This window comes from Triturus cristatus, chromosome 12 (genome assembly GCF_964204655.1).
Source record: "Triturus cristatus chromosome 12, aTriCri1.1, whole genome shotgun sequence".
Classification (NCBI taxonomy): domain Eukaryota; kingdom Metazoa; phylum Chordata; class Amphibia; order Caudata; family Salamandridae; genus Triturus; species Triturus cristatus.
The window spans coordinates 122,698,284-122,725,412 of record NC_140595.1 but is presented as its reverse complement, the minus strand read 5'-3'; the positions used below and the strand labels follow the sequence as shown (position 1 = coordinate 122,725,412).

At 45.1% G+C, this 27,129-nt stretch overlaps 1 protein-coding gene across 1 annotated transcript in view; it reads right to left on the bottom strand.

The window, feature by feature from the left end:
• The window catches only part of TDRD10 (tudor domain containing 10), a 404,866-nt gene that overhangs the window by 297,823 nt on the left and 79,914 nt on the right, over positions 1 to 27,129 (bottom strand). Inside the window, exon 5 of the mRNA XM_085637994.1 lies at positions 12,058 to 12,128. Within this exon, the coding sequence (XP_085494120.1) occupies positions 12,058 to 12,128 (71 nt within the window). The remainder of the gene's footprint in view (positions 1 to 12,057; positions 12,129 to 27,129) is intronic.

Genomic DNA, 27,129 nt, shown 5'->3' with positions numbered 1-27,129 from the left:
AGGTGGACCAGGTGATCCTCCCAGGTGGAGCTAAAGACAGCAATATCATCAAGATAAGCTGCACAGTAGTCATCCAGGCCTGTAAGGACTTGATGCACCAACCTTTGGAAAGTGGCAGGTGCATTCATCAAGCCAAAGGGCATTACCACAAATTGATAATGTCCTCCTGGGGTTGAGAAAGCAGTTTTGGCCTTTGCACTCTTAGCTAGTCTGATTTGCCAGTAGCCTGCTGTCAGGTCAAATGTACTCAGAAACTTGGCAGCTGCCAATCTGTCAATGAGCTCATCTGCCCTAGATATTGGGTGGGCATCTGTCCTAGTGACAGCATTGAGACCTCTGTAATCTACGCAAAACCTCATCTCTCTCTTACCATCTTGGGTGTGAGGTTTTGGCACAAGAACTACAGGCCTAGCCCAAGGGCTCTCTGAAGGTTCAATAACTCCCAGCTCCAACATCCTTTGTACCTCAATCTTTATGCAGTCCCTGACATGGTCAGGTTGCCTGTAGATTTTACTCTTCACAGGCAGACTGTCACCAGTGTCCACCTCATGGGTGCACCAGTTTGTCTGACTTGGGGTCAGTGAGAACATATGTCTATAGGCCTGTAGAACGTGTCTGCAGTCCTGTTGCTGATGGTTAGTGAGGCTGTCAGAAAAGACCACACCATCAACTGAACCATCATCAGGGTTCTGAGTCAGCAGGTCTGGGAGAGGGTCACTCTCTTCCTCCTGCCCCTCATCTGTAGCCATGAGTAAGCCCATGTCTGCCCTGTCAACATATGCCTTTAACCTGTTGACATGAAGCACCCTGTGGGGGCTTCTGGGAGTCCCAAGGTCCACCAAGTAGGTGACTTCTCCCTTCTGTTCAAAAATAGTGTGGGGTCCAGACCATTTGTCCTGGAGTGCTGCTGGGGCCACTGGCTCCAACACCCACACATTCTGTCCTGGCTAGTACACAGTCAGCACAACCTTTTGGCCATGCCAAGCTTTTTGGAGTTCTTGGCTTGCCTCGAGGTTTTTAGAAGCCTTCTTCATGTACTCTGCCATCCTTGAGCGGAGGCCAAGCACATAATCCACTATATCAAGCTTGGGTTGTCTGAGAGGTCTCTCTCATCCTTCCCTTACTAGACATAGGGGTCCCCTCACAGGATGCCCAAACAAAAGATTAAAAGAGCTGTAGCCAACCCCCTTTTGTGGGACCTCTCAGTAAGCAAAGAGAAGGCAGGGTAAAAGGATGTCCCATCTTCGCCTAAGCTAACCTTTTATCATCCCTTTTAGGGTCTTGTTGAACCTTTCCACAAGCCCATTGCATTGTGGGTGATAGGGGGTAGTGAATTTGTAGTTAACACCACACTCCTTCCACATTGCAGTCAAATACCCTGACATGAAGTTGGTACCTCTGTCAGAGACAACCTCCCTTGGAAACCCCACTCTGGAGAACACTCCAAGTAGGGCCCTTGCCACAACAGGAGCTGTTGTGGTCCTTAGGGGTATAGCTTCTAGGTACCTGGTGGCATGGTCCACTATCACCAGTATGAATCTGTGCCCAGATGCTGTTTGGGGGTCCATTGGTCCAACAATGTCTATCCCCACTCTCTCAAAGAGAACCCCCACCACTGGTAGTGGTATTAGGGGGGCCTTTGTGGTGCCACCTGATTTGCCACTGGCTTGGCAGGTGATACAGGAGCGACAAAACTCCTTGGTATCTTCTGACATGTGAGGCTAGTGAAAGTGAGGGACAAGTCTGTCCCGAGTCTTAATCTGGCCTAAGTGTCCTGCAAGGGGAATATCATGGGCCAAGGTAAGAAGGAAGCCTCTGAAACTCAATGGTATGACCAACCTCCTGGAAGCACCAGGCTTGGGGTCTCTAGCCTCCGAGTACAGCAGCCCTTCATTCCAATACACTTTATGGGTACCTTGAGCATTCCCTGCAGCCTCAGCAGCAGCCTGCTGTCTGAGGGGTTCAAGAGAGGGGCAGTCTAATTGTGCCTGCCTCAGATCTGCCCTTGAAGGTCCCCCTGTCCCAAGAAACTCAACCTGGTCAGGTTCCAGTTCTTCTAGAACAGTTCCTTCAGGGCTCTCGGAATCATCCTCCTGTAAGGGCTGATTCTCTACCTGAGGCAGGGGGGAAGGCACAGCCTTTACCCTACTGCTCTTTCTCTTGGGTTGTGTCTGGTCCATTGTCCCAGGATACAGCACTTGTTCAGTGTTGCATTTTTTTGCCTGTGACCTAGTCACAGCAAGGACATGTGCATCTATTCCCAGCATTTCTGCATGGGTCCTATACTCCACTTCAGCCCAAACTGAAGTTTCAAGGTCATTTCCCAACAGACACTCTACAGGAAGGTCTGAACTTACCACAACTTTCTTGAGGCCAGTTACCCCTCCCCAGGAGAAGTTAACAATTGCCACACTATGGGAGGTAGTGGCATTGCTAGCGTTGGTCACTAGGTAATTCTCACCTAGCATGATCTGTCCAGGGTCCACAAAGGCAGGTGTCACCATGGTGACACTAGCGCCTGTGTCCCTGTAGGCCTGAGCCATCCTATGGTTGATTAAAGGAGTCTGTCTATACTTGCCCAGGTTACTGGGGCTCACAGTAGAGGACAAAGCTATGTCCCCATCACAGATCAGAACAGCTCATTACCCTTCTGGTCTGCCTTTTTCTGATCACCGCCCTGGTTCTGGTTTTTCTGCTTAACTCTAGTCCTGACCCACCTATCTGCCTTCTTTCCCAATTCTTGGGGAGAAGTTAGGTCAGAGTCAGTCAAGTGTTGATGCAGCAGCTGGTTTTGACAGTTGTTAAAAGATTTGTTCTCTCATGATCAAATTATACAATCCTGTATAGTCCTTAACCTTACTACCCAATAACCAGCCTTCCAAAGCCTTAGTGGCACAATCTACAAAGTCAGTCCAGTCCTGAGTCTGTGTCTTCTGGGTATCCCTGAACAACAACCTGTATTGTTCAGTGGTTAGGCCAAACCCATCAATCAGAGCACTCTTCAGGACAGTGTAATTGTCAGCATCCTCATCACTAACAGAGAGGAGCTTGTCTCTACCTTTCTCAGAGAAGGAGAGCCACAAGATAGCTGCCCACTGACTTTGGGGTACCTGCTGTACTTTTCAAACCCTCTCCAAAGCAGTTATCCATTTGTGGATGTCCTCCCCACACTTGTAGGGAGGGACAATCTTGCTCAGGTTTCTATTGTCATAGTTCCGGTCTCTATCCTTAGGGATAGTACTGCCACCAGTGGGTCCTAACCCACTTAACTTTTGCTCTCTGGCCAGAGCAAGTCTCTCTTTGGCAAGGGCAAGTTCTTCCCTTTCAATCCTCAGATTGACTTCCCTCATTCTGGCCTTATGCTCTTTTCTCTGTGGAGAAGTCATTCCCCTGTGAGAAGAGGCATTGGAGCTATTAGAGACATGGGAGTGGATAGATTCCCTGGAAGGGGATCTTCCTCTCCTACTTCTCTGGTTAAGTCCACTTGAGGGTCTGAATGGGGGGACCCCATCCTGACTCCCATGTAGGCTTAAGTTAGCCTGGCTAAGTCTCCTAACTTAGACCTGGCTGTCTGCCTCATCTCCTGAAGTCCCTTCTGACTCATCTCGATCAGTGTGGTGAGGGGAGTCTTCTGTAGAGGGCAGACCCTCATTTGTACCCAAGGTACCATCCTGGGAGGCTCTCTGAGCATCATACTCTAAGATCTCCACTAGATAAATGAGGGTAGGGTTTGAACCCTGTTTTAACTTTCTGGAGGTACACAATTGTCTCATCTCCTGAAAAGTTAGGGTATCATATCTAGAGGGTATCTTTCTAGGATATCCCCCTCCTGAGAGAGAATCATCTTGATCTCCTCTCAGAGACATGATCTAGTGAGGGTGTGGTGTGTGCACCTACCTACACTAGTTGTATCTACTAAAACCTCTCTAGTGGTTGTAGTCAGGGTGTGCTAGGCCCTTCAACCTACAACAACTAAGTTCAGTAGAACTTAAGTATTCTAAGATTTTGTTTTATATGTACCTTACAGTACCTAATGTGATCTTTCAATTTGATATCTCAAGACTATAATGGTATCACAACAGCAAGCTCAGATCCCAACCGCTGCTCACCAATGTGAGAAGTTGGCCTGATATATGATGTCACTAGTTCTAGTGTACACCTTGTATCAGTCCAAACAACCCTCATGGTGATTGGTTGTAAAGTCAACACTTATAGACCAGCTATCCTAGTGGTAGCATGGACAAGAGCAGTCTTAGGCTAAACTCTGTATGGCAGGTGAAGCCAGCTGTTATACCATTATAATCCCTTGAATACCAAATGAAAGGACACCACACCAGGTATATATAAAATTAGAATGTATTTATTCTAACATATACCCTCAGCACTCTTTATGAGTTCAGAGGTCTAAGTACAAACAATTTCTTAAGTAGCATACGTAAAGTTACACAGGAAAATGCAGTTAGGCCCAGGGGCCACCCAAACCATATACTAAGAAAGAGGTATACGTACAACGTCACGAGCAGGGAGTAGGCCTAGGGAATCGCTGGGGCTACACTACCCTACCAATAGTTAGGAAGTGGGAGGCCCACGGGAAGCGTGAGCAGTGTGAAAACACACACGCGGGTTACATTAATTAAGTCAATGGGAATGTAACAGTTAGAAATAGGAAGAATAAGGACACTTCCGAAGTAACTAGGAGGAAGCAACTAAAGACTTTAGACACTTGTATAGTCAATATCCACTGGAGCACCGGAGTACTCGCGTTACCTCACCCACAGGAGACGGGTGCATAGGTGTGAAGATGTGTCGGGTGTCGTCGCTGGATCCTATGGATGCCTGAAGAACAGTTGCTGGCAGGCGGCCAGGAGGAAGATGTCCGGGTGATCCAAGGATGGATCTTGAAGGAAGAACACCTGCAAGCAGAGGGGACAAAGTCTGGGTCACTAGCCAGTGACCGTGTGGAACCAGGAAGGAACCAGGCGATGTCGTGCAGAACACAGGTGATGTCTTGAAGCTTGTCTCTGCAGCTGCGTGGACCAGGAGGCGTCGAGGATGACCAGAACCAGGGTACGAGCTGTCCCACGAAGAATCTTGCTGCTGGCGGAGTCGACATCCCGATTGGAGTCAACAAGCCTTGGCAAAGGCAACCCACGCGGAATGGGAAATTCGCTTCAGGTGCAGACCAGGAAGGTCTGAGGTGCTTCTCTTTCACAGGGAAGCAAGGGCCAGTCTGGAGGAGCCAAACCAGCGGTGGAAAGTCAAGGGTGCGTCGTCACTGAGGCTACTAGCCAACGGGCAAGCAACCGGACAGACGTGTCGAGCAGGAAAATGCAGAAGGGCCCCACGCAGAACTCGTGGAGTGTGGAGGGCTGATCTTCGGTGCAGATGGTGCTCGGGGTTGGGGCTTCTGAATCCCCAGAGCACAACTTCGAGGATGCCTCAGAAGCTGCGCTGGAAGCTACTCACCAATTTTCCCAGGTAGCCGGTCTCACGTCTCTCGTCGCCTCCACGGATCTCAGCTTGGCTGTGGATGTGGATCAGGGTCGGAGAAGTCTGGAGGTCAAGGCGCTGGTAAGGCTCTGCTGTCGGTTCCTCGTAGAACTTGGGCAAAGCAAACGCCAGATCGCTTGTTAGTGCCTGTTTGCACAGGGTGGCCACTCCTTGGCCACAAGGGAGATTCTTTAGTCTTCTTGTCGTCGAATGTCTAAGGTCCAGAGTTTTGTGTCTAGTTTCAGTTCAGGATAATCCAAAGTCCTAGGGACTCAGCTCCCACTCTTATACTAATCTGGGGGGCTGGGTTACCTGCTAGGTCCCTCCTATGGGTGGGACCAGGGAGGGGGGTGGTTACACCCCCTTCCCTTTGTCCAGTTTTGCGCCAGGACTGGGGCTGGAGTGCCCCAGCACCGGTTTGAACCGGACTATGCATGGGACACCTTGTGTGCCCCAGGCAGTGTCTCGTTTCTTTCATCCCTCCCTGCCCCAATACACTAAGCCCTGTCTAGGGTGGTGCTAGCACCTCCCAAGGCAGGAAACCTATTGTCCAAGCCTCCCTCGCTGGAACGACTCCCAGCAGCAGGAGGTCAGACTTGTGTCTGTGGCAGCAGCATCCATTTTGTGATGCTGGGGCTCTGGTTAACTTTAACCGGGTAGTAGGACTTCAACATGTCTTCTCCCTCTAGAAGGGGGGAATACTATCCTCATCGCCAGAAATGGTGTGGGGGTAGTATTGCAAAGTGTTAGACACCTCACACGACATGTTTTGATAAAGCCAAACCATAGTTACCATAACCGCGAGGATTATAAGGCACTTTAAGAGTATATGGTAGGCGATATCATAGAACAGCTATAAGGACATGGTTCCGAAAGCTGCAGACAGGCTCAGCTCATGCTAGAGCACCATCTCACATGTTACCAAGCACTCTGCCTTCAGGATTGTTAAGGCCTGCCATAGGAGTGGCTGAAAGGTTACCCATGTGTCTATATGTAAGTTAGGTATAGGAATACTACACCTAAGCAAGGGGTGATTACACAACCTTGCCCCAGCTGAGTGATCAGCCAGTTGTGTCATAATGGAAGGCCAGGCCAGGGGTGGCATAATACATGCTGCAGCCCCTGGTAGGCCTAGGGTACACCCATGTCCTGGGTACCTAAGGTACACTGTACAGGGCCCTATAAGGTGATACTTACCAATTGGGTTATGTACCTAAAGTACATAGTATGAATTTAGAGAGAGAACAGCTGGGCTGTGGGTCTGATTAGCAGGCCCACAGCCACATCTAAGTCGAAAACCAGTGAAGCAAAAGCAAAAAGTGGGGGTGACCATAGGAAGCAGACCCTACTCTCCTACACTCTCCAGTCCGGTTCACTGTTCAGCTGGTCAGTTAAAGGGTCACCTGACCCCTCCCAGTCCTCCTCATCATCCTCTGGGTGCCATTGTGGTTGAAAAGGGACCCCAGGAGTGAACAGGGGCATAAAAACCCCACCCGGCGCCGGATCCAGTGTCAGACGCCGCCGGTCCTGCTTCGCGTCGAGCGCTGTAGTGGTGCCGTCAGAAGCGGCGCCGGTGGAGGCGTAATGAGGTCAACCGGCGCAGATTCGGATCCAGGCCTGGATCCAAGGGGGGCCTGCGGCGCCGGAGTCACCGGCAGCGAAAACCTAGGCCCCCACAACAGAGTCCGCGGGGTTGGTCCACCTAAAGATGGCATGCATCGCCTCGTAGAATGTACGAAGCTGGGCGGGAGTCACTCCGAGTCCCAGAAAGGGAGTGAAACTCGGAGTCGACCTTTCGGGCTCCGCGCGCGGAGCCGTGGGTGGCGCACCACCCACGTGCTTCATCGGATCGGCCGACCGACGAGGAGATGTCGAAGAGCGACAATTCTTCTTCGGCTTCTTCTTTTGTTTCGACTTACCTGACCCCAATGGTGGTGGTTTCGCGACCGGTCCCTCGACCGGGACCTCAAACGGCACGAAGCCGACTGCCGGTGTTCAAGCAGCTTTAGGGACCGCTCCTGCAAAGCCTTTGGCACCATCGACCGGCAGTCGGAGCATGACTTGGGGTCATGGTCGCGCTACAGGCATAAAAGACACACACGGTGCGGATCCGTCACTGACATCATGCGATGACAGGATCCGCAGGCCTTTTCGGAGTCGGAGAATCTAAGAAAGAAGTTGACAAAAGTTGAGAAAAAGTTAGTAAAAAAAAATGACTGAGGTATCGCTCTACCCAGATCTGCGCTGGCTGGCGCGGAAAAAGAAAGAACTGACGTCAGCACCCTAGGGCAGAGTCTAAGTAGCTGCCAAGACGTCATCCCGGCGACCATGACGCCGGACGCTGAGCTGACCGACCCCACCTCCCGATGCTGACGAAAAAACTTTCCTGATCCAGTCTGACGCCTGGGGGTAGTTCTAAGGTAAGGAATCTATAACTAACGTGTTTCTTTCAGATCCTTAGGACCACTGCCTGCTCTGAAAAAAACATTTTCGCTACCATTCCCAAAGGGGAAGTGGTTCCTTGGGGACCCTTTCCCATTTACGAATGTGTTACCACCTACTTGAAGTAGGTGGTAACATCCAGATCTAGAGCTTTACTACAGGGTTGCTCAGGGCTCGCATGCTTATCACTGGAGTCAAGGTCCGTACATGTTCCCGCATCTCCTCATAGAGAGTATTGCCTCTGACCCTTCTCCACTTCCCTGGCAACTCACTCAGCCTCCCAACAGACATTATGGCGTTCTTGACTCTGTAAATTCAGTTGTTCATGCCTGGAGTGAACTATTAAAAAGGCAGGCAGGCAGGCACTCTGCTTTACTCTCCACTACTTCCGTTGGATTGGTGCCAGTGGTTCTCTTTGGGCACTAAAACTGCTGTCAAGGTAGTGCTTAGAAGTGTCCGTATTGCGAATATGGGTTCTCTGAAGGCAGAGTCCGGACGTGGGATGAGGTCGCCAATGTTGATCAGGGTGCTAGCCCCTTGGTGCAAATTCAATATTTCAGGGCACAACACGCCTTGAGGGCGCTGTTGGGTGATTAATATTTACAGCCTATGGCTCTTCCGTCTTTCACTTACGTTTTACGCCCCAAAACCCCGTATAAGTTGATTTCTAACATATACACCATGTCCCAGGAATACTCTCCGCCGAGAGCGCAGTGGCAGTCAGATTTAGACGCTCCCATTGATGATAGTCTATAGGGGTACTGCTGCGAAGTCACCCAATCAGTGTCCTTAAATGTAAGGCATAGAATGATACAGTTTGAGTTTTTGAATAGAACGTATTATACACCCTCCCGCCTTCACAGGTATGGCTTATGTGAGTCTGACAGATGTGAGCGCTGCGGGGCAAGCGGTGCAGATTTTTACCACATGACGTGGGCATGCCCACGAATTGCTGCTTTTTGGGCACAGATATTCATGGAATTGGGGAATATTGTTGCCACTCCATTTACTCCGGATCCCTTATTAGCCCTGTTGGGATACACTAAACCACACCCTAAAGGGGTCAGGAAGCTTCTGGGATTGGGCTTTCTTCTGGCCAAGAGGCGAATAGCAATGCGTTGGGCACAGGGATCCCCTTCCTCCAAATCAAAGTGGGAAAAAGATTTGATTTTCTGTAATATGCAGTCTGAAACATATAGTGAGTTAATGCCCCCATGGAGTCGCCCAAAAAACCTTTTGGGGGCTGTACGAACAGTATTTGTTGTCACGGGATGATGCTGGAATAGGTGGTGTTTAAATTTTCACTGTGCAGGAGCATGTCTTCTAAATTGTGATAGGTCATCGAAAGTGTAAATGTAGGATATGTTCATACTTCTTTTTTCTAATTGACTGCTGTCTTCCCTACATATCTAAGGGATATTTTTTTACCCCTTTTTTATTTTTTGCTTTGTTTATCCTCATTTGTATCTGGCTGACTGCATGATATTTCTCATTGTCATAATCCTACTGACATTGTGTTATTTACACTGCTGTGGATTGTTCAATAAACTTAAAATAAAAGAATTAAAAAAAGTAGGTGGTAACATGCAAATGTTTTTGAGACCGCTTTCCGGTCACAAAACATTCCTATATACAGCTACGATTCAGTATTAGGAAGGTATGCCCTAAACACGCCCCTTCCTAAAAGCCAATCGCTAACCCATTTTGTGATTAGGTAATAGGTTACCAAACCGCAAAATAGGGTTTGGTACATTGGAAAAGCCTTTTTTTCCCCCGGTCACAACAAGCCCGATTCTGCAAATCTGGCTGTTTGCAACCTTAAAAAAGGTGCATACATGTGGCCCCTAGTGTTGAACTGTTTTTGTATGAAAGAAAAGTAACTATTGCTTTAAACCAAAAAGAGTCTTACTTTCCTTTGTTTTGTACGATTCCAGGTGTGATATCTAGGCATATCACCCAGAGTAGTTGATGTATTCCAAAAGTAGTGCAAAAGTAATCAAAAATAATTTCTATGTATTTTAAACTGTTTTAAAAGCAATTACAAGCCTGTAACGATTGCAATTTCAACCAAAACTGCATTTCCTTGTAAAGTTTTGCATTTGAAAGCATATTTTACTTACCTATGCCAAGGCCTGCTTGGTTCTGGAAATAAAGCATAAGTATACTTTTTTATACTTACCTAATTGGTCTGGATTCTGACTGTGTGCAATAAGTCCTTGATTGAGTGAATACAATAAATGCTTAACACACACTCCTGGTAAGCCTAACTGCTAGAATACACTACCACAAAGAGAGCTGTTAGTGATCTAATTTAGCCTCTGCTATATCTCTGGAGAGCCCCTGAACTCTGTGCACACTATACCTTACTTTGGTGTAGTATATACAGAGCCTGCTCCCTACCAGCAGGACTTTTCATTCTGGGAGACAATTAGAGTTCTAGCTTTCAAACCTACATCAAGACACGTCTTGTTGAATTGACACAGCTTGGACAGGCCAGCACAGTGTGGTTCAACTGGATTAGTTAAATTGAATTAAAATCCCCCATTTTTCCACCTGTTAATTCTTCTTTAATTTTTAATATTGATGCCCCATAGTTTTTTTTAAACATTATTACCCATTTTTCACAAATGTTTATCTTTTAACTAACTAGCTGTGGTCTAATACAATATTTAAACTATATTGTTGTTTGGTAAGCTGGTTTGTACAAGCAACACATCATTTTCTCTCAGGGAAGCTTTGGCCTTACTAACCGTGCAAAGCATTCCTACTAGTCTCCTGTGGGTGTTACATTGTTTGGGCACTATGAAGGCTTAGTCACAGCTTATAACATTTGTGTAGTTTCTCTTTTCCAAAAAGCTTTCAGATTTTTGCAGGAGTGAGGTATGCCTCACAAAGATCCTTCTACATCATTAATGGAACCGAAGGTAAACTAAAAGCATGCAACGGTGAGCGGGCCAAATGAACAGATGGCTCTCTGCACAGAATAAGCAGATATTTAAAAACCTCTTTCATTTCCTGTTGATGCTAGTGAAGCTGTACCTCCACAAGTCAGGACACCCATCTCCACTGGGCACTGACAAACAACCCTGGTAACAGCACCACTGCAACGTACAATCTTTGTATCATATGATGAGTCTGCACAAGCCTAATCAATTACACTACCAGGATTGGTCCTTGACAGCTGTAAGGGTGATTCAAGTGAAGACTGTCATATAATCAAGAAGTAGACAGATGTCCCTTATTGAAAACAAGTAGGAACACACAAGAAGAGACATGAGAAAAAGCAAACATACTAAAAAAAGATGCAGGCCACATAGCCATTTGACGTAAGTAGTGCTGGGATAAGGCCACATAAAAACATGAAATATCTGTTATGTGCTAGGGGTGGAAGTAGGCTAGTGATGGGAAACTGTAAAAATAGGAAACTCCCATAATTGGGGGACTGGAGACCAGAAGCCTAAAGGCTGCCAGAACGTGAGTTGACTGCAGGTACCAGAAGGATCTAGTGGTTCCACATTGTGTAGAATGGAAGTTTGCAGAGCAAGGTGCAGAGCGTGACTCAAAGATCCCAGCAGAAACTTAGCAAAGTAAACATAGCTTAGAATGTTTCAAAGTCAGTGGTGATAGGACAGGGCATTTGTTAATAAGATAGCCCCAGGCATGACTGATGGCAGACACTTAACATGATGGCACACTGAGAAGACAGGAAAACAGTACAAGTGTGTGGTAATTTAGGAATCTTGTAGAGGACTTCCCTTTCAGTGAGGTTAAGAGAATAGCCACATCAGGGATTGGCAGATAAGGGCAAAGCAAACCAGTTATGTAGACGTCACATCACTATTGTGGAGCCCTGCAGGGTCATTACTACATTTGACATCGTTCACAGTATACAATTGTTTTTATAGTGATACAAGATTTCTTCATAAGATAATGACACTATTGTAGTTAAGACATTTGTGTCACACTGATGACATCAATATGACCACAATTCATGTAGAGCACAACCTTCTCCTAAAATGTTCATTTAACCTACTATATTTTCTTGCTTACTACTCTTGATCTATTGTTTGATCGAGTTTCTCTTTTCACTTTGGAAGTATTTTAGTTACGTGTTGGAACAGTCACCATTTCATTCCGCTTTGACATTTCTTGACATGTAGTGGGTTGAAGTCTTTAAAGAGATCCACAATTTGCTCCTGAGAAAGAATATAAAAAATAAAAGTGAGTAAAATAAGAGTGATAGAATAATAAAGTGCCATTACCTATTTCAAGTATTCAAACAAGCATTTGAAATGCAATAGGTCTCGCATTTACGCGAGTTTAAGCTATTGGCATTGTAAATGACGCCTTTTATTTAGGTTTCAAAAACAAAACCATAAATAAAAGGCATTGTCATTTTCAATGCCAATAGCTTAAACTTGCGGAAATGCGAGACCTCTTGCATTGCAAATTCTTGTTTTGCAAAGCATATAACATCCAACATAGTAAATGGATAGCACCTGTATGTCGCTCAATTGGCAAGACACTACCCATCAGCCTTAAGAGTTTTGAGGGCGGATACTGGAGAGATACGCATTTGGCATATCCAGATTCCCTCTGTCCATGTGATACCAGATGAAGAAATTGTCTAATAGAAATGGTAGGCATGGTTACTAAAACTTCTTTATCCTAGATAACTGCTAGAGTTGGCAATTTTTTTTTTTACGAAGCACTTTAGATCGTACAGCCACAAATTTTATATAAAATGTATAAGGATATATTTAAATTATGAAACTGAATTTTATATTGATTTTTAATATGGTTTTAACGCAATGTGATGGTTATACATTTATCATAATGTGTTCTTGTTCTAGTAGTGCAAAATTCACGTGTTTATGCTTTATGAGGTTTGACATTTGTTTTGGAAAAGGCAGACGTCAACAATAACAGCGCTTCATCAATTATGGCACTCCTAATGGCCTAATCCCAAATACAATTTTCCCCGTAGTCGTTTAGTACACAGGAGTAAGTGATAGTTAAGCTGGGAAATAAGAAAGTCCGGGACACCGAGAACACAACTAACACCACTTGAGAAAAGAAAGCTGTTACGAGGTGCACGGTCTTTTAACAGAGATTCAACTTCTGATAAAATGCCCTGTGGGGGCTTCATGCTAATTATACCAAGAAGAGCTGGAACTTGATAGTGAATAAGTAAATCATGAAACCAGGCGTTTAATACTGCTGCTTGGTAACGAAGAGGAGTATAAACCACCAAATATAGTTCCTAAATTTAAGGAGATGAGGAATATTGCATAATTGTAGAAAATGCATTTGCAAAACAAAATAAACAAGCGGCCGCAAAAGTAATTGCGGTCAAGCGCGGCGCGCACGCACACATGCACTGTAGCTCTAGGCTGGCCTGGCAGCACTTTTTGGAGCCCTCACAAAATGTCTCACCAGACCAGCGCATGCGCTGGGTCAGGCGAGACCTAAAAAACGGTTGATCAAATGACAAGTGATAGCCAAAAATCATCTGCTCACTTCTCCTGACCTAACATTTCATTGTACATTTCTCCCTTTGTCCATCCTACCCCACCCTCATTACTGCTTGTCGTGATACATTTGTCTCTGAAATACAACTACAGCTTGGTTAAAACGAAAACAATATTCCACTTGACATACAATTTAAGTGACCAAGTCAGGTAAAAGTACATGACTACACGATTGAGAAAAAGCCACTTTACTTTTAATATATAACTTAGGAGTAGCAGCATTTTCAAAACTGAATATACGCTCTCTTCTATGTTTGCTTCGTTCTACAAATCGGAAACCAGGAAGACCTCTTAGGGTCAAAGGTACAGTGAATAAGAAAACAAGTTACTTACCTGTAACTGTAGTTCTCCAGTATTGGAAGCTTTCATAGATTCACATGCCTGAATCATTCCCCGTCGTCGAGACGGGAGGTACCTGTACATAAAAAAGCATTGCTTAGCAGTATAACCAACAGAAAAAAAGGCCTAGGCCCGATTTTCCTTTGCAACCCATAACCATTGTTATGTAAAAAAGGACTAAACTTGTCTCTGAACCAATCAGAGCCTCTCACCCTCTATAACCCTCCTGAGAGAACCTTCTGCCCCTCAGATTTTCGTGCACTTGTGCCATAACGCTATATGTGCTAAATCCGAGGTGAGCCTCTCAGGGGAGGAGGGTGGGTCGCATGTGAATCTATGAAAGCTTCCAATACTGGAGAACTACAGTTACAGGTAAGTAACTTGTTTTCTTACTCCAGTATTGGAGCTTTCATAGATTCACATGCCTGAATCAGAATAGCGAGCAGTAAATAGATGCACATTTTTTGTTATCCAGACCCTGAAACCAGTAACCATATATAGTGTGACTAAAATAGTATTTCTAAACCAAAACACACAAATTAAAAATACTTTGTAAACTGCATTCCATAAAATAAAGAACAATAAAATGTGCAAAAGTAGATAACAAAGGAAGGAGGGATGATAAAGAAGGCTCACCGTTACTGGATAAGGTTCCTCAGCACCGCTTCTCCGACCGCCACATCTCTTCCTGTGGCCGTATCCAAGCAATAACGACTGGTGAAGGTGTGCGTATTTGTCCAGGTCGCCGCCCTGCAGATGTCCTGGATCGGCACACCCGCAAATAAAGCAGTAGAGGTGGAGACTGCTCTTGTCGAATGTGCACGGACTCGTGCATTCAGAGGTCGCCCAGCTGCCTGATGACAATACTGTATTGCACTGGAAATCCATCTGGCAATTCCCCTTTTTGACAAGGGGAAACCCTTCCTGGGTGCACTGAAGGCAACAAAAAGTTGCGAAGACTTTCGGAAAGGCTTAGTTTTCTGCAAATAGAACTTTAAACAACGCTGGACATCCAGCGAGTGGAGAGCTCTTTCCACCGCTGTTGTTGGTTGAGGAAAAAATCGTTTGATAATTAATGGTTCGTTCAAATGAAAGTCAGTTGGAATTTTTGGAATGAATCTTGGATTAGTCCTGAGTATTATTCTGTCCTCTTTGAATTGTAAGAAAGGCTCCTAGACCGTGAGAGCCTGAATTTCCCCCACTCTCCTGGCTGAAGTGAGCGCAATGAGAAGCGCAACTTTCCACGATAGGAATTTCAGCTCTGCCCTGTGTATTGGCTCAAAGGGCTGTTTCATTAACTGGGAAAGAACAATGTTCAATTGCCAGAGAGGTGGTGGAGGTTTTATTGGAGGGAAAACTCGGAACAATCCTTTCATAAATTGTTTGATGACTCTAGCAGACCACAGAGATGGACCAGAGGCAGTTCTTCTGAAGCGTGAAATTGCAGCTAAGTGTACCTTTATAGATGCATGAGCCAAACTTGACTTAGCCAAAAGCAAGATGTATGGAATAATCTTGAGAGCTTCCGAATGCAGCGGATGAATGTTAGACCTTCTGCACCATAAACAATCTCTTCCACTTCATCCGGTATGTTTTGTTTGTACTATCCGCTCTGGCTCTAGATAGAATCTCCCTGCACTCCGTTGGGATGTTCAGATGTTGAAATTCGCAGTATTCAGGAGCCAGGCTGCTAAATGCTGTGATTTCGGATCCGGATGAAGAACTTCCCCCTGGAACATCGTCAGAAGAGACGGTGTCGGCTGCAGGCAAATCGGGCGCTCCACCGACAGTAGAAGAAGCTCCGCGAACCAATGTTGTCTGGGCCACCACGGAGCTATCAGGATTATCCTGCATGGTTCTTTCTTGATCTTCATAAGAACCTGCGGCAGGGGGGCAATTGGAGGAAAGGCGTAGGCAAAGATGCCTGACCATGCCATCAAAAACGCATTCCCCCAAGATCCCCGTTGGGGAAGCCAGCTTGCGAAGAACCGGCATTTTCTGTTCTCCCTTGTCGCAAAGAGATCTACTGTCGGAGTTCCCCATTTCTGGAAGATGTTGTTCAAAATCTCGTTGTTGATCTCCCATTCGTGACAGACAGACTTCAGTCTGCTGAGAGTATCCGCTTTGGTGTTCTGGTCCCCTGGAAGATGTTCCGCTGTAATGGATACTCCCGTGTCGTAGAGCCCATTCCCATATCAACTGGGCTTCGAGATAGGGAGAGTGATCTTGTTCCTCCCTGCTTGTTTAAATAGTGCATTGCTTCTTGTGTTGTCTGTTCTTATTAACACAGCTGCACCTTGAATCCCTGGCAGGAATGCCAACAATGCTAAGCGGACGGCTCTGAGCTCCAAGAGGTTGATCTGCAATTGCTGTTCGCTCAATTTCCAGCGACCGCTGACCTGCAAATCCTGAAGGAATGCTCCCCAGCCTTCCAAGGACGCATCTGTCGTCACCTCTAATGGAGCTGGTTGAGTCAGGAAAGAAAGACCCTGCGAGATGTTCCGTTTCCGGATCCACCATGTTGCCGTGTGAACCATGATCGGTGTTACGCTGAGTATATCTTCGAAGGATCCTGTCGCTTGATGCCATTGAAGATCTAGCTGCTCTTGTAACGGACGCATCCTTAGCCTGCAGAAAGGTACGAGGGGAATGCAAGATGACATCGTTCCCAGCAATGATTTGTACTTGCGTACTGAAAGAGACTTTCTTTTTATAAAAGCCTGGGATAGAGATATTATTCCCCGCTGTCTCTCCTTGGAGGGGAACGCTCTGTTTACCTCCGTATCCAGAATTGCTCCCAAGAAGGTGATATTTCTTGACGGTTGAAGAGTAGACTTCTCCTCATTTAGAGTCAGACCTAAACTGGCAAACAGTTCCACGCAAGCCCTTGTTGACGACCGGGCTGACGCTGCCGATGGAGCCTTGACTAGCCAGTCGTCAAGGTAAGGAAATACTTGGTGTTTCTGTCTCCTTAGAACCGCTGCCACTGGACCCAGGCATTTTGTAAAAATTCTCGGGGCTGGTTTCAGATCAAAAGGAAGTACCTTGAATTGGTAATGATCTTCGGCCACCACGAAACGAAAGTACTGCCTGTGTGAAGGATAGATTGGGATATGAAAATACGCATCTCGTAAGTCCAGTTTGGTCATATGATCCCCTGGGTTTAATAGCAGCAGAATATCTTGGAGGGAGATCATTCTGAAGGATTGATCCTTGAGGTAAGTATTTAGGGATCTGAGATCCAAAATGGAGAACGTTTTTCTTGATCAGAAAAAAACGGGAATAAAATCCCCTTCCTCTCTGGGAATTCAGTACCGGTTCTATTGCTCCCTTTCGGAGCATTGTCCGAATTTCTTGACGCATCTGATGCAAATACTGGACCTCTTGATATCTTGGTGGAGTACAAGGGGGGATTTTCAGAAACTCTAGAGTATGAACGAATTGTATTATGTTGAGGACCCATTGGTCCGTCGTTATTTGCTGCCAATCTTGAAGATGATAGGAAATTCTTCCACCCAGGGGAACATGCGACATATGAGGAATAGGTGTCACCAGAGTTAGAAAGCTGTCATTGTCGCCGGGTGGTGTCTTTCCCTTGACGACCTCCTCGACCTCTAGGAGTAGTATTTCGTGAAACCTCCTGTTTGTCTCTGTGAATATTGTTGACAATATGGCTGAGATGATGTGGAGTAGGAAGTATAACGGCCTTGTTGGTAACCCCCTCTATAGGAGGCTTGGCCCCTACCTCTTGAGCCACGAAAAGGAACTTTTCTGTATTGCAATGTTCCCAGAGGTTTAGCTGTTTCCGTATCTGTCTTGATACTCTGTAAGGCCTCATCAATATGCTTCCCAAACAGATCTTCTCCATTGAAAGGAAGGTCCAAGATCTTATTCTGGACTTCAGGCCTAAAAGATGTTGCTCTCAGCCATCCTTGTGTGCGCAAAACAGCCGCTCCTCCCAAAGATCTGAAGGCCGTGGTGCGCAATCTATGACTTCAGCCGATGTCCTTTCACCTTCTTGGAGGATTTTCCTGGCTTCCTGTCTGTCAGCCTCCGGTATGCTGTCTATGTAAGGCGATAGGTCGCACCACATTTGCCTATCATACGTGCCCAGGATGGCCAGGGCATTCGCCGCCTTGACCAGAAGGGCAGACATGGACGAAAACCTCTTCCCCGCATTATCCAAGCGCCTACCCTCTCTGTCCGGCGGCGTTGAAATTGGAGCGGACGGATACCTCGATTTTTGTTGCGCCGCTTGAGTTATAACAGAGTCCGGCTTGGGGTGGCCTAGTAAACAAGCCGGAGCATCCGAGGGCGCTTTATATTTTATGTCCAGTCTAGCAAGTACTGGAGTAATCGTTGCCGGTGTCTCCATAACCTTGAGACCTTCTTCCCATAGATGACTAACAATCGGAAGAGATCGAACTGTCTTGCGAAACGGCTCCTTGAAATCATATAAGAAGCATTCTGTTTTGTCCGATGACATATTGAGCGCAAATCTCTGTGCGGCCCTCTCCATAAGATTATGGAACCCCCCGATGTCCTCCGGCGGAGAATCAACCGGCCTCAGTGAAGGAGATGAAGGGGACGGAATCAGATAATCATCCCATTATTTACTAGGGTCCGTTATCACCCCCTCTTCCTGCTCCTCATCGTCAGATGTGTGTCGAGCCGGTTGTGGCAATGGTGATATAGGCACGGGAACCGGTACCTCTTGTCTCCGCACAGGTGTACATGGAACAGAGTGCGATGTAGTCACTGGAATCCTTTGGGAAGAATGAGGTGAAGGATGCCTCCTTTTATAGTCATCCAACATGAACTGCAAATCAGTCAGTAGTGAAGATGGAACACTCACCATCTCTTCCTGATAGTGTTGCTGGGGGCGGTCTTGATAACCCCCATAATCATCCTCCCAGTCATCTTCCTGACATTTAACATGTAACGGAGAGGGGCTACTTGCATAACCAAAAGGACCCTCATTATCTTCCTCCTGCGAGTCTTCCACCTCCAACAAGTGGGATGGAACCAGAGGTGTTACCTTACTAGGAGATGTAATGTCCGGGGTAATCTTCCTTTTCCTGGCAATATCCCGTTTTTCTCTCGTCAACGAGCCCGTCGACGAGATTGCCATCTAAATCGCCGACGACACGGTCGTCGCCGATGCCGCCGTCGACGCTACCGTCAATCCCGTTGTCACTGTCGTCGACGATCCCGTCAACGACGTAGTTGTGGTCGTCGTCACTGTCGTCGTCGCTCTCGTCGTCGACACTGCCGTCGACGATGCCATCGTCGACGAGGGTATAGGTTTAATAGTGACCATTACCTCACTTTTCATCGGCGACGACCCTACTTTCTTCGTCGACGATGCAGATTTTTCTAATTTCTCTTCAGGCGATGTAGAGGCTGTGTTTTTTAAGCAAATGTTGAATTTTAAGGGGTGATTTTGAAGGCTCTAAACTCGTCTTTTTTTAATGTTTCACCCCTGAGCATGACCCTTGCTCTCCTTTTCCTTAATCTGAGGAGATTTTGAGGGACTGTGCTCTGAAGACCCAGATGTGATCTTTTTAAGAGCCTTCTCAGGTTTTTCACCTGAGGTATGAGCCTGAGGAGATCTACCTCTTTTCTGAGACCTCCTTGAAGCAGTTGACGCCTCATCGCGGTCACTAGACACGAAAGGCAGTATATACAATCTTTAGGAGGGTCGTCAGTATATAACCTCTTCTTAGAACAGGTGGCACAGGCTCTAAACAAACCCTTCTTCTCCTTGTCAGCCATTCTCCAGAAGATGAAGAAAAATCAGTTGAAAAAACTCTTCAATCTAGAACCAACTGAAGAATTTGAGCAGAGCTCAAAGGAGACTCCCTAGCACAACGTGAGGTAGAAAATCTGAGGGGCAGAAGGTTCTCTCAGGAGGGCTCTGGAGGGTGAGAGGCTCTGATTGGTTCAGAGACAAGTTTAGTCCCTTTTTACATAACAATGGTTATGGGTTGCAAAGGAAAATGGGCCTAGGGCTTTTTTTCTGTTGGTTATACTGCTAAGCAATGCTTTTTTATGTATCGGAGACTCCCGTCTCGACGACGGGAATGATTCAGGCATGTGAATCTATGAAAACTCCAATACTGGAGTAATTTGTTCTGTCCCCTCTGCAAGAGCGCAAGTGGTTCGTTTCATGAAATGCCTGCAGCTGACTGTAGATAAAAGGGTGCAGCCATATGACTGAGGTGACTCAAGATCCCTAGTCGCAGCCATCACCTAAGCACTACATCAACTGCCACCTACAGAACATTATGGGGCACTGTAGGCATTATGCCCTTAAAGGCGCAGTCTTCCATTGTCTTTCTAGCATTGCTGCATCCTACAGTTACATTGCCTTAACCTTAGCAACAGAACATTTTAAAATAAAAAGAAAAGAGTTTATGAAGAATGTTTTTAAAATGCCATATTTCATGCCTTTTGTGACCATTTTGAGGATTTCCGTAACTTTTATCTTTTAAAGTAAATTCAAGGAATTGGAAATATAGCTTGTTTTTATGTTGCTAAATTATATATTTGTGTCACATGTACTTCTTGGCCTTCCCGGAGTAAGGTAAAGATACTACACAAAATGCGACTTTGGAAAAGTGCTCCGGGATCCTGCAAGTAGGCCGGGCAATTCAGTGATTCTGATTATCAATGGAGAGCCCCTGAAGAAAAATAGATTTTTACAGGCAATCGTTTGCTAACTCACTGGCTATTTCCAGGAGTCGATATATAGACGTAGTACTGGCAGAGCTCTGTGAATACATGCATGGTGTATTGCCTGAAATAATATTGCATACAAATGTCAAATTAAGCAGTTCGAGTACAGGTTGGAAGAGGGGAGTGGATTATTATAATGTTGCACTCCGACTACTACCTCCAAAGTGATTCGCATAAAACAGAAAACTCTTTAAACAAATTACAGCTGACATTTATCTTCAAAAAAATAGCAGATGTAATTCACTGTAAAACCTTCAGCATGCTTTGTTTATACTCACTTCAATGATAACCATAGGATGTATAATGAAAAAAGAAGGTCCCAGAGCATATACATAATGTATTAAGAAAAATCAAGAAGCCAGAGCAATGCCAGGTTTCGGGCTAAAGGCACCACATAAGAGTTGGGAAACATATCACAAGGAGGAGAAAGAGAATAAGTCATGAAGGACAACAGCTTCAAGGCCAGGGTCTGAAACTCTCTGCCCAATGCACCAGATGACCATCAGTTGACTTTCAGGTAAGAGAGCAGAGTACTATAAAGGGTTAGTGGATGCATAAGATCGTGTCTGACAACATAGGTTGTTTTGGCTCCCTCGTTTGGCGTTACATTTCGCACCTGTAATTCAGTTTCCTCACCTCTGTTATTTTTTTCCCTCTGTCAGTTGCTCTGTCTCACTTCTACCGCTTTCTTGAACTGAGCCCGGTTTTTATATTTTTTTAACGGATCTTGGCATCTTGATGTGGCTAATGTTTTTTGACTTTGCTCCAGTTATCTCTTGCGATTTGGCTTATTTGACTAGGAACCTGTTTTTTGAAAGGACTGCGGATTTCCCCTTTTGGTTTGGCAACTACTATTCAGCTTTTTGGTGGAGTACAGCACAATTCAGCTTCTGTTCCCTGGCAAGTTTCTGGGTTTGCCTGTGAGCTACATAAAGTGACAGTTTTCTTAACACCTGTCAAGCCACTTCAAGTATTTCTACAGGACTCACCTGTTATAAGAACCCTTCTTATGTTATTTGCTACTATCTACTGTTTTCTTTCTGGTCAGTTAATCATATTCCACCGGTGTGAACCAGTGCCATCCTATATTTCAGAGAGTCTAGTCTACGTCTTCTATCAACCATCCCTCAGGTGAAAAAAAGTGCTCTCTAACCCCAACCACATCTTCCTGTTTTTCCTATATGGCGATACAGGAATTAGGACCACCTTGATGGTGAGAAGGTGGAATTAACCTCGTTGTCCCTCGCCCTGAATTGCAAGGGTTGTCACAAGTATGCATGTCACCTCCGCAGCCAGACTCTTCCTCGACCTCCAAACTGAACCTACACCACACCAATGGCTCCCCATCCAAAAACGCTGCCAGTTCAAACTTCTCACACGTACATTCAAATCACTACACAACACGTAACCTGCATAACTCAATCACCAGCTTTACTTCCATCAACCCTCCAGACAACTTCAGTCAGCATCACTCGTACATACACCCGGCATCCAAAGAAGCAGGAAAGGAGGTCGATTTTTCTCCTACCAATCTGCCAAATCCTGGAACGACTTCCCCCAACACATCAGGGCCTCCTCCTCATGTCTTAAATTAAGCAAGAAGCTGAAGACCTGGCTATTCAATTAGTGTTTTTGCAGGACCGTCAAGAACACCTGTCTTCAGTCCTAGCCTCAACACGTCTACACTCACAAACTTAGCGCCTGGACATGCTCACGGGTGAGAAGCAGTGCTCTACAAATTCATCTTACATTACAATTACATTACATTACCCCATATCCAAACTCAAACTTTTCTTTCTTTTTTCTACACCTGATATTCCAAATACACTTTAGTCAAGACGGAGTAAGAGAATGGAATGTTGGCTCGAATGAAAAAGAATTGAAGGAGCAGCAAAGTTACATCAGCGAATAACCTGTACTCACTCAGTACCTCAATTGTTAGCCAGAGAAGTGGAAAGCTCATCAGAAATTAATTACAGAGGGAGATGCATTAGAGCAAAATCCTTTGCACAACTGAGTCAAAGATGTTTCCCAGCATGGCTTGGTGAACTTGGGCACTAGACCTGGCACTAGCAGTTAAGACTCGTTTTTAGGTCTCGCGCCTAGAGTTGCAGTGAGATACCTCATGTAGGGGGTTTGAAAACGGATCTAGGAATCGCACACGCTCTTGCGTGTGCTTGCCTTTTGGCCCACACTATTGGCCTTTGCGTGCGTCTTTTTATCAATGATAGCACGCAATTGGACAATGGCAGGCGCATTGCTCCGCCCATGGCCTATTGGTGTCTATTACACGCACCGCTGCCATGTGGTTTCTTTTTTTTTTTTTTTTTTTTTTTTTTTAGACCTTTATTCGGATTTCATAAAATCCATAAAAGTGCAACAAAAGAAAACAACACATTTATACAATACTACAATCCATAAAAAACACCACAATCACAACAATTCATTTTCAAATATACAGTTGACATAAATAATTTTCAGGGGTTTTCCATCGTTTTGCGTGCGTGTACTATTAATCTCAGGAAAGTGCTGGTGCGAAAGATTAGTTCATCTGTATCCAGGGAAAATAATAATGAACAGGATTCCCCCAAAGAAAGGGGTCTTAATTTTCTAAAATAGGGAGTTAAAAACCAATTAATATATTTTAAGTAAAATTTACAGAAAAATAGGAAGTGAATATCATTCTGTTTACTAATTCCATCACACGGGCAGGGATTGTATTCTACTGTATGATGATACCCCAAAGGGAAAGCCAACAGGAATTTTACAGAACCTGCCCTTAAACGAAAAAGCAACGATTGTTCCCAATTAGACATGGGGAGAGTTAGGTAAGATGGTAGTGGGTGCCTACACAAATCATACCCCATATATGTGGCAACAGAAGATTTAAGTGACTCCCTCCCCATTCTTTCTGAATTGAAAAGTGCATAAAGTGCTTGTTTAACTACGACCTTATCGTTGTTCTCAATTCCAGTGGGTTCTGAGAAAAGATCGCCTTTATCCACGGCACATAATGTTTTGGAAACCTCGGCTAACCAAGGTATTGACATATAGTGATCACATTTTAGGCAATCCATTATAATGTTTTTTGTTAGGGTCGCTGAGTTATTTGTCCAAATCCTAATCCAAAATAGGGCTGGTCTGGCTCTAATAAAATCACAAACGTAGGGGAGATTTAGTTCTTTGTGACAGATGAATTCAGAAGCGGAAAAAGGAGCACCCAATATTTTCCTACAAAAACGGTTTTCCTCACGCTGAATCCCTGAGTTTCTCCCTGAGCCCCAGACCTCAGCCCCATACGTAGCCACAGGAATGCACTGTAGTTTAAAATTTTTTAAAATGGCCCTAGTGGCACCTATTTTCTTCGGGCGTTGGAGGCTCAATATAGAATTGGTGGCTTTCGAGAACTTGCCCATGGCGTGGGCAGAATGCCCACTCCATGAGCCGTTCGCAGCGAAAACCAACCCTAAATACGGAAAAGAGGTTACGGATTCTAATTTATCCGAACCTACATTTATAGTATTGAGCTTCCTTTTCCCGGGTCCACAAGACATGATAAAAGATTTTTAAAAATTTACACGCAGATCTAGTGCCTCCATATGCTGGACGAATGCTCTAACGAGCAAACGAAGAGCATTAGGAGTGCGGCCCATAATGACCGCATCATCTGCGTATAATAAAACTGGTAGTGGATTCCCCTGGATGATTGGAACGTCTCTCGTCACTTGTTTCAGGGCTTTGGCAAGACCGTTAATATAAATAATAAATAGCAGAGGTGCTAAAACGCACCCCTGCCTCACCCCCCTACCAATTTTTATGGGTCCGGACACATCACCACCAGACCCGATCCTAACTTGCGCTTTAAGGTCAGTGTGAAGATAGGCCAGAAAGTTTACAAGAGTTGCATCCAGACCATAGTTAGAAAGCATAAGCCATAATTTGGATCTATTAACTAGGTCAAATGCAGATGAAAGATCCATAAATGCGAGATAGATTGGGCTGGATCGAGCAACGTTATACTTATCAACAATCAATTTCAAGTTTAAACACTGCTCCGCCGTGCCCACACCACTCCTGAATTCCAACTGGCACGGATCCAATAGATCTGTATCTTCAGTCCACTCTATCATCCTATTATAAATAACTCGTCCAAGGATTTTTAAAGTATTGTCCAAGAGCGAGATTGGACGGTAGTTGGCTGGGTCTGACCTATCCCCCTTCTTAAAAATGGGAACTATAGTACTGGTCGCCCAGGTGTCAGGCATAGGCACCATGGGTAAACTATTAAAAACATTAAAAAGAATTGGTGCCCATAAATCCGTATTATACTTGATAATATCTATAGGAAGCCCATCGGGACCAGGGGCCTTGTTACCAAGGCTCTCTTTAATGGCTGTGACTATCTCAGGGAGGTCAATCTTGAGGTTGCATGACACCTTCAAAGGAGGAATGGTTACTTCCCTAGAAGGGGTAGCATATATTTTGGCAAAATGGGCCTCCCAGCTACTGCTAGTAATGTTACAGCTAATTGGGGATAAATGTTTCCCCATATCTCGCGTCTTCCTAACCGCTGACCAGAAGGGGCCGCTACTCTTCAAATTTGCGCTCGCAACCAATGTTTCCCACTGTTCCGTCAGCAGGGCAGCCTTCCTTTCAGTTGTTTTTAACTTATAGTTTTTCCTGGCCAGCTGTACCTCTAGTATACACCTTGGCTTAGAGGACAATGCTTCGCGTAGTTCCCTATTTGCCCTAGAACAAGTTGAATCAAACCATCTTGGTTCTTTCACTATCTTTGGCAGTGGGACTGACAACAATTTTTTAATTACTAAACACAGTTTGTTAAAGTCAGTGATTATTCTATTATTATTTCCATTTAAAAGTAGACAAGAGTTGATTAAATCAGAATGATCATTCTGCACATTTTCTAAAATAGCTCCGCTATCAATCCCCCTCCATTTTAGCCGCAGGCCATCACCTGATGGTGTAATATCTCTTGCACCATTAGATTTCGCGTATACAGGGCGGGAGCCTAAATGCAAAGTAACTGTGAGGGGGTTATGATCGCCAAAAGATGTCTTTATCACCTTGGATTCCAATACGCGGTCCAATAAATCAGGGGACATAAAAATAAAGTCAATGGTTGAACAACAATCACGCCCCCTAAACGTAGGGACATAGTCCATGTCAGGTGTTTGAGACACTTCCATGGCATTTCTAAGGGTGTGTTCGCTCAGTATCTTTACTAATTCAAACCCCCTTTTTTCAGCTTGGTCCGTGATGTTGTTAGTGTCCTTGGTCCAATACTTCTTTATTAATTTGGCATTAAAATCTCCGCCGATTAGAATCCCGGTCCCCTCCTCTGGTTCCAAGTTTATTTCCAATTTTCTTAGAGTCTTAGAGAGGGCTCTATAATTTGTATTGGGTGTGGAATGAAAATCATTATTATAAAAATTAATTATATAAATCCTGGGTTTTAATTTCAGCTCGAGAACCTGAATATTCGGGTTTCCTTCTGATAGATCTTTGATAGTACCTCCCACCAATGTGCTGACACCTATAAATAATCCTCCCACTGCACGGCCAAAAATGGGCTTGTTTGAGGTTACACTAAAACAATGGTAACCCTCAATAAATAAATTGCTGACAGCCCATGTCTCCTGGAACATAACAATATCTTTGTTGTCCAATAGCTTGATCCATTGAGGGTCAAGCAATCTTGGTTCCAACCAGGCAACGTTCCAACTCAGGATGGACAATTTGGAACGTTTTGGGGCACAAGAGGCATTATAGCCACTAGGCTGCTTAGGTTGAATTGGTAAAGTAATTGTGTTCTCATGTGTAACTAGGGACATAGCCGGAACAGCGTGTGGTGCCATTATCTCAATTTCATTACATTGTACATAATGAGGGCTTTCCCTGATGGTAGTTGGTACATCCTCACTCCCTCTATTTCTTTTCCCCAGTCAATCTTGACATTCCAAGTTGGAGAGAGCATGTTCAAAACGGTTATGCGTTGGTATGTTATATATATACCTTGGCTCGTTCTGGGGCATGTTAAAATTTTGTTTGGGCCTTGCATAGGGTCTCTCCCTTGGGTTGATATATGAGGGAGTGGGGAGAGGTAGATATGGCATTTGATGTAGTGGGGGTATAATCCGTTGGCCTAATAAACGACCATTCCTAAAATTAGTATTAAGATCTTGATGAGGATATTCATAGCCGTTAATAATGTTGTGGTTCATACCTGGTTGATCTGCTAAAAAATTAATCCCGGGGTTAGAATAAAAGTCAATTAAATGTCTATAAAAATACCCAAGAGGAAGCAGAGTAGTATTAAATTCCCAAGGTGAGGGCAATGGGGCTTTTGAGAGTGTAGATTGCACCCATTGTGGGGATCTAAAGTTTATAATAATGCAATCTCCTTCAAACTTTTTTCTCATTGGACCCACCCACCCTACCCTCTGGGTATGAATGATTTCCCCTGCTCCTTCCATTGGAAAATTGCAATTTACAGAAAGCCAATGGAGGGTTCTGTTTCTTAAGCTTGTATAGTTTTCCTCTTGGGTTTCCCTCAGTTTTGGGACGTTGG